We start from the raw sequence: 8,215 nt of genomic DNA, 5'->3' as shown, positions 1-8,215 counted from the left end.
ATACATGTGAGGCACGTCGAAAGTTTTGCTAGGGAACATTGGGAAGTAGCTAAATGCTACAGAACAAAGGGTGACGGTCTGAAGGGTAGTCCACGTGAAGAGAGAGAGAGAGAGGACCAGACCAGCCAGGCGGCCGGCGGCCTGGTGTTTGCTGCGTGCTCTGCTACTGTTACCCACGGGAAGTCAGGGGAAATGTTCGTAGGCGGTGCGTGCTGGTATGCATTGTACGCACGCCGTCGTCTCGTGGTCTCGGCCGGGGAGAATGAGAAACAGAACGGGCGCCCCCTGATCGGTCTACGCTTGCATCACCATCGGTGCGAGAGACCTGTGTGGGCTCCAGTGGCCCCCACGCGCCGCGTGGGCCGTGCGACCACTCCACCTGCCGGTCGCTCTCTCTCTCTCTCTCTCTCTCTCTCTCTCTCTCGTCTCGACCCGCCAGGCCCCCGGCCGTGCATATATTAGGGAGAGAAGCAGGCAGCGCTGCCGCTGCGCAACCACTCCCACACCACCACTACTATTGCTGCTGCGGTCGGGGGCCGCGGGAGATATCCTAGACTGGGAGGGCCGCGCGGAGGAGGAAAGCAACAAGCGGTAGGGCTCGCCTGTTCCTCCTGTTTGCTAGCTTGGTTTCGTTCGATTCTCGCGCAAATTCCTCGGCGTTTTCTCGGTGTTCATCATCTTGGTTGCGCTATTTTAATCGAATCCTGTCGGGTGCCCGATTATTCTCTCGTTGTTTTGGAGCGTTTGTTGCGGACGACGACGGAGAGCCCATCTGCTCCGATCCGATTCAACAAAGCGCTACTAGACTATTGCCTTTCCCCAATCTCTCTCTTTCTAGGTCTAGCTATTATCTGTATCGATAGTCTGTTGCTTTGCTCGTTTGAGCCATTTTCCTCTCCAGCCGCTTCTGATCTGAGCTTGTTGGCACGGCCGGGTTTGATTTCGTTCTTTGGTTTCTTGCGGGCGTGTGCGTGTGTGAGTGCAACCTGTTTGTCATCTCCCTTGCTTTGTTTGCTTGCACGGGGAAGGGATGGATATACGATGGGTGGTCTATTTGGTTCGGTGTGGCATGTTGTGGCGCACATACGCACAGATTTATCCACCCATCCGATCCATCCATCCTCTTGGCTTCCTTGCTTTGCTACACTGCTAAATCTTGGTCATCATATTTATTATCTCTTTGTTCTCACACGCTGTGTTCTCTTCTATGGTTTTCTTTTCTTGCTCTCCTCTTTGTCTCTTTAGATCACCAGGCCACCAGATCTCTCGCTCGCAAGACGCCGGAATCCAGGCAGATAGATACACGGCGCCGCCTGCCTGCCATGTCGTCGCCTCTCTCTGACTCGGACTGGTCGTCGGTCACCTGAGAGCTAGTAGAGTCCAACGACGGACGGAGGAAGCTGCCAGTCACGCAGCCGCCTCCGCCTGCTGTGATCGACCGAGTGCGCCAAAGGAGGAGCTAGCTGCGGCGGCCGGTCCGCGCGTGTTTTCTTTCCTTCCGAGAGATGGCGGCCGCCTCGTCCGCGCCCTTCTTTGGGCTCGCCGACACGCAGATGCAGCCACAGGCCGGTTCCTCCTCTCTGCAGCAAAACTCCACTGCCGCTCCCGATGTCGCGGCGCCGCCGCCCAAGAAGAAGAGGAACCAGCCAGGCAACCCAAGCAAGTCCTCCTGGCCCTAGCTAACTATATATATACCACTTGTGATTATTTGTGTGTTGAACGATCGATCTGATCGATCGACGAGATGATTAACTCTATTTCTTTTGTTTGTCTGATCGATCGATCGATCGATGATCGATCGTCGTGCGCATATATACATACATGTACAGATCCTGACGCGGAGGTGATCGCGCTGTCGCCGCGGACGCTGCTGGCGACGAACCGGTTCGTGTGCGAGGTGTGCAACAAGGGGTTCCAGCGGGAGCAGAACCTGCAGCTGCACCGGCGGGGCCACAACCTGCCGTGGAAGCTGAAGCAGAAGAACCCCAAGGACGTGCGGCGGCGGGTGTACCTGTGCCCGGAGCCGACGTGCGTGCACCACGACCCGTCCCGGGCGCTGGGCGACCTCACGGGGATCAAGAAGCACTACTGCCGCAAGCACGGCGAGAAGAAGTGGAAGTGCGACAAGTGCAACAAGCGCTACGCCGTGCAGTCCGACTGGAAGGCGCACTCCAAGACCTGCGGCACCCGCGAGTACCGCTGCGACTGCGGCACCCTCTTCTCCAGGTCCGTCCGATCCGGTTCCTCTTTATTCGTACGTTCTTTCCACCGGCCGGCCGCTCCGTTCCCGACCGCCGGCGTGCGGGGCCGGCCCGGCGCGCATGAGCTGCGTGCTTGCATTGGAATTGTGGATCGATTCTCTATAGCTTTTTGGTTGCCGTGTTTTTCTGTCCTCCATTTCTTTACGAATTCTTTTTTGCGTCCATGATTGTGTGATGATGAGTTGCGAGGCGGTCGATGATGTGATGCGTTAGGGTTTGGGCTGTCAGTAACAAAGATGCTGTGCTGGTGTGGTGTGTCCGTGTGTGTAGCTTGCGGGTTTAGGATTCCTTCGCTGGGGCTAGCTGCTGGGGAGAGAGAGAGAGAGAGAGAGACTGAGAGAGAGAGAGAGGGACTGAGAGAAAGCGAGGCTCAGGAGGACTGGAGGAGGAGGAGCTGCTCCCACGTGAGTTTCTCTTGTCGGGAGGGGACTGGAGATATGCGCGCAGCACTCTTCCTGACATGGTGGTCATTTGACGGCAGTTCCTCTTTTCACCTCGTAATCCACGCCCCGCGCGCGACTGCAAACTCACTGACTGTCTCTCTCTCTCTCTCTCTCTCTCTGTCTCTCTCTCTCTCTCCGCGCAAGTTTGCATTGCTTGCATCCCCACCTGTTCACGAGCTTGATGCATGCATGGCGAGACTTGCCAGAACTGGGCGCGCACGCGCTCTGCCGCGGTGCCGGCTGGCTGGCTTCGACCCGTCGTCTGGCGGCTCCGGTTAATTGTTTTTGTTTCGTTCCCTTGCCGCTCGTTTTACTAGTCACGTACAGGCCTGTATTTTCTGTACTACAGCTGGTGTGCATCTGTTGTACGTACGTACAGTACATGGACGTTTCTCTTGGTATGTGCTGTAGTGTAGTGCATATATATAGCTGCATTAAACTCACTTGTGGGCTGATTTCTCTGTCGTTTATCGGAGAAATATTGTGCTGATTTCTTGATTCTCGTTTCTGTGAAATTCAAGAATGATGTTGGTTTGCACGGCCAGTCAAATGTTGTGCTGGCAACGGTTTACGCTCATTCTAGTATTCTACCTGTACAACATTGCTCCAGTAATTATCACTCCATTCAGTACATTCAAGAATTGATAACATTTGACTCATCACTAATTAAATGAGCTAGCACACATCATTGTTAAAAAATTTCTGCTCCTTAAATAAGCTTCCTGTCACTTGAAGAATTGTCACTCCATAAATAAGTAGACTTCCTGCTAGAAAAAGGGGTAGTGATCGGCTACATATTACTGATTTAATATTAAATATCTTATTATTTTTGTATGAATCTTTAATTAGAAAAAAGGTTGTGCTGGTAAATTGCTGGTTACTATACTAACTCTGGTCAAAAATATCTGGCACACTTGACTTTACACTATCTTTAATGCTTATCTTTGACAGCTAATTTTTTCTAGAAAATATTTTTTAAAATCCTTCAAATTTAAGAGACTTTGCAAGTTTTTAAATATGAATATACATAATAGTTTACATGTTTCCAAACTAAATAATGTCATGTATAGATACTAGTGTTTGTATTTTTTTTCATTGTTCACTAAACCTTGTCCTAAAAGATATAAGTTTTTGTGAGGCCAGAGAGAGTATATACCACATACTATTCCTAATACTCTTTAGTCTAAAACTACCTCTGTCTTGAAATATAATGTACCTTAAGAATTCTAGGACATATTATGCGGAAAGCAAAGCAAATGATGCACGTAACGCCCCCTTAATCGGGAAGATCTTATGGTTGTCATATTTAGATTGGTGATAGATGATGCTAATGGTAGGTATGCATATGAATGTTGTTCTTTTGAATTGAGTTTTGGGTTGCTTGTACTTGTTATTTTAGCATCATGCATATGGAATTAAGAAAACGTTAATATCTTGTTCTTATTTTTGCATAATCTTCCCATATACTCGAATCTGTCTAAAATAAAGACATCCTAGAAAATTTAGGACATATTATGAGGTAAAGCAAATGGCCGGAATTAACCCTACCTTAACTGTGGAGAGATATTTGTGTTGGCGATAGCCATCAATGGTAGGTATGCATGTGAGTGATACCTTTTGAAACTGAGCTTGAGGGTTATTCATCCAGAACCCGTATAGTTCGACACAAATTTTCAATATATTAGCTTATATTTCAGAATGGAGGGAGTAAGTCATACCTACATATATATTGCCAATTACTTAAGCGAATGATATTAACATGGTCAAGTTTTTTTTTGGAACCACGTCCACGAAATGTTGGCAGGCACAATATATATATTGCCTACAGAAAAACAACATGTATATTTGCAAACCCAAATAAACAGCCTAAAACATCTAATTTTGATTTGGACGAGTGTCTATCTTGGCATTTAATTTTAAATCGGTTTTTATGTTCTATTATTTATTCATAAACGACTTGAATATTTTTATGAAATATAGCTAAGATATCATTGCAAAGTTTGGCAATTAAGCTAATGTTGTATGCCTGTATGTATGTACTCTACACTTCATTATATGTGTATATTCTTTAGATTTTAACTCTTCCGTCTTAGCTTTTTTTTAAAAAAAAATAACTCTTCCATGTGTGTGCAACTGTGCATGCGTGCAGGAGGGACAGCTTCATCACCCACCGCGCCTTCTGCGACGCGCTGGCTCGTGAGAGCGCGCAGATGCCGCCCCTGGGCGCCGGCCTCTACGCCGGCCCCGGCAGCATGAGCCTCGGGCTCTCCGGCACCGTCGCCCAGATGCATGGCTTTGCAGACCAAGCCGGCCAGTCCTCTTCAGCTGCAGCCGCGCAGTTTGACCACATCATGCCATCGTCCTCGGGCTCCAGCTCCATGTTCCGCTCTCAGGCGTCGGCCTCCTCGCCATCCTACTTCCTCGGCGGCGGCGCTCCTCCTGCCGCCCAGGATTTCTCCGAGGACGGCTCCCAAGGCAGCCAGGGCCCTCTGCTGCACGGCAAGGCGCCCTTCCATGGCCTAATGCAACTTCCCGAGCAGCACCACCAGCCGGGGCCGGGCAGCAGCAACGCCGCCGTCGCCAACGGTAACAACAGCCTCCTGAACCTTGGGTTCTTCTCAGCTGGCAACAATGGTGGCACGTCCGGCAGCCAGGACGCGCGCCTTGTCATCCAAGACCAGTTCAACGTCACCGGCGGCGGCGGTGGAAGCGCAGAGCATGGCAACAACTTGATGGCGTCCCTCGGAAGCCACCTCGGCGGAGGCTTCCCTTCCCTGTACAACAACTCATCGCCATCGGCCGGGCTGGCCCAGAACTCGGCCACGGCGCTCCTGATGAAGGCGGCTCAGATGGGCTCGACGTCGAGCACCGCCCACAACAACGGCACTACTAGCACGCTGTTCCGTGCTGTAAGCTTCAGCGCCGCCGCCGCCGCCGCCGCAAGTGGACAGGGGACAAGCAGGGCCGCAGGAGAAGGGACGACGACGTCTCACGAGGCACACTTCCATGAGCTCATCATGAACTCTCTGGCTGGCGGCGGCGGCGCCGCCGGCACCGGCGGCTTCTCCGGCGCTACTGCAGGGTTCGGGGGCGTGGACGACGGCAAGCTGAGCACAAGAGACTTCCTCGGCGTCGGCAGGGGCGCCATGGCGCCGCCCGGGCTCCACATCGGCGCCCTGGACCCGGCTCAGATGAAGTGATGGATCATGCATGGAATAATGAAGAGCAACAATGCAAGACAACAACAAGAAAATGCAAGAAGGTCAATAAACAGACGATGATCATCATGCACGTGAAGGCTAGCTTTCCCGCGCATGCATGGAACGGTAAGCTAGTGTGGGCCGATCTCAGGGAGATCGAGTAAAACTGTTAAACTAGTTTCGTTTTCGTTAATTTCCGTGTTCATATGCTGCTGGTGGCTGCATGCAACTTGTTGGTTTTCGTCATTTCCGTACATTTTTGTGGTGTTTTTCAAAGTGTTTAGACACTATTTTAAATTTGGCTGGCGATGGTGGTCTCTCCCCTGATGGCACAAGCTCATCATGTGGAGGCCGGGCCAGAGACCAGAATCTAAGCAGGATGCTTTGGACGTTTACTGCTTGTTGTCTCGTGCTCTTCTGGATATGCCTTTCTCGTTGCATGATGATAGATGTGGTGCAGTGGTTATATTTCATGTTGGTTTCTTCTCTGGGTCGCGCTGCTTTCAAAGTTGAAAGGGGCCAGCAGGGGGCCGACGCGGCCGAGCAGAATGCAGAAGCATAGGTCGATCAGGACAGCCAGCGCGGATGCAGGAAGAGCTAGGCCCTAGCAGATCCACCAAAGCACGCATCCCGATGCCAAGTATGCATGGTTATTGCTTGCCTAATACAGCTGCTTGATGACTTTCTTGTCCCTGCCGCCTGCGTACTACTACTGTAGTACGTATGAATAAGAGACTGTGTAGCAGGCACATACATCGAAAGTTTTGCTAGGGAACAATTGGAAGTAGCTAAATGCTACAGAACAAATGGTGAAGGCTGAAGGATTTGTCCACGTGAAGAGAGAGAGGGAGGGAGGCAGAGAAGAGCGAGGGAGATGCATGCAAAGTCCCTGCAGGTTCAGGACCGCGGCCAGTGTCCTGGGGTCTGCTCTTAGCAGCCAGGGTACGGGAACATGGGCACGTTCCCTGTTCCGGGAACTTCGTCCCGAAACGTGGAACGGGAACATCATGGAACATCGTTCCCAAATGCGGTAGAACACGAATCATATATAGGAGCAATCATAGGAACGTCAGTCCCAAACGACTATGGAACTTCGTGGTGTGTGTGCATACTGCGCCGTGCCCGTCCATGAGCGGTCGGCGAAAAATCTAGATGGTGATTGACTCATTGACCTAGACCTGCAATGAGCCTTAAGGTTGGAGTTGGACAGCCTAAATGAAACAAAAATACAATAGTAAATTATATCACACTAGGAATCAAACTCATTTGATTCAAAACAACACGTAAAACTACCTGAGCCAACCACTACGTCCCAAACACGTTCCTTTAGAAAGTGGAACGCGTTCCGCAACTTAAAGAAACGAGACGAAGCTATATACCCCTACGTTCCATAGTTTATGAGAATATCGTACCGCGTATCACGTTCCCGTACCACGTACCCTACGTTCCGGGAACTTGGCTGCTAAGGGTCTGCTGCGTGCTACTGTTACCGAATACCGAACAGGGAGTCAGGGAAATGTTTGTGCCGATCAATTGGGTATGAATGTACTGTATTCGTTCCTACAAAGAGCGTCTGCGCTTAGTACTCCGTACATTGTTCTGTGTAGTACAGGAAGCCACTATACGTACAGGTAATTTTCGGAAATTGAAGTGAGTTGTATGTAGTACCCTCCTACACCTGTACGTAAAGTTCGTAGCAAAGAATTAATTATATTCGTCCTGTTCTTTTCAGCAAGGGAATAGTATTTTCCTCTCGTAACATTTCAGTATTAGCATCAGCATAAGCTAAATTTCAGCAAAACAAATAAGTTTGTGAACATGGAACAAACAAAGAAAGCTACAGATACATGGTCTTTAAGCTTGTTAGTATTATGGGTTTAGCTAAGAATAACATTTGTTTAGTGCGGTCTTTTCTCCTTGATTCGTTTTCATCTTCTTCTTTTTTGCTGGCTGATTTTGTTTACTCCTTTTCAACAGAAAAACAACAATCAGTCCAGTTCAGTATTTACGTCACAACCAAAATGGTAGTATTCTCCTAGTGTTTTAAGTAGAAATAAAATAATACCACTAGTCATGGCACATGGGAATCTTACTAGGAGGCATTTAGTAGGGAAAATTATATTAAATTTTAAATGCCAAAACACTAGAAGAACCTTACCTCACTAGAAGAACTTTAATATTCTGATTGTGCGTATTCGATCGGGAAATATAATCAGCTAGATTCAAAGATAGACATTTGACATTGGTTTCTAAATATATAGTGCGATAATATAGAATTTTGAAATATGAATCGCATATATATATATATATA

The 8,215-nt window shown here is 49.2% G+C and overlaps 1 protein-coding gene across 2 annotated transcripts; it reads left to right on the top strand.

The window, feature by feature from the left end:
* On the top strand, nucleotides 448-6,299 carry LOC8077242 (protein indeterminate-domain 5, chloroplastic). 2 transcript variants are annotated; one of them, XM_002462768.2, is made up of 4 exons: nucleotides 448-591; nucleotides 1,246-1,659; nucleotides 1,830-2,226; nucleotides 4,854-6,299. In XM_002462768.2, the coding sequence occupies exons 2-4, from the start codon at nucleotides 1,506-1,508 to the stop codon at nucleotides 5,902-5,904; spliced, it is 1,602 nt and encodes a 533-aa protein (XP_002462813.1). In that variant the 5' UTR covers nucleotides 448-591; nucleotides 1,246-1,505; the 3' UTR covers nucleotides 5,905-6,299. The 2 variants fall into 2 exon arrangements, with proteins under 2 accessions (XP_002462813.1, XP_021309955.1); XM_021454280.1 differs by lacking the exon at nucleotides 448-591 and adding an exon at nucleotides 688-975.

This window comes from Sorghum bicolor, chromosome 2, assembly GCF_000003195.3.
Source record: "Sorghum bicolor cultivar BTx623 chromosome 2, Sorghum_bicolor_NCBIv3, whole genome shotgun sequence".
NCBI lineage: Eukaryota > Viridiplantae > Streptophyta > Magnoliopsida > Poales > Poaceae > Sorghum > Sorghum bicolor.
The sequence above is the reverse complement of the archived record's forward strand: the minus strand, read 5'-3'. Positions and strand labels throughout refer to the sequence as shown.

Coding starts and splice junctions, on each gene's coding strand:
- LOC8077242 (XM_002462768.2), top strand. CDS start 1,506: ATGGCGGCCGCCTCGTCCGCGCCCTTCTTTGGGCTCGCCGACACGCAG. Junction 1,660..1,829: donor GAACCAGCCAGGCAACCCAA/GCAAGTCCTCCT, acceptor ATACATGTACAG/ATCCTGACGCGGAGGTGATC. Junction 2,227..4,853: donor TGCGGCACCCTCTTCTCCAG/GTCCGTCCGATC, acceptor GCATGCGTGCAG/GAGGGACAGCTTCATCACCC.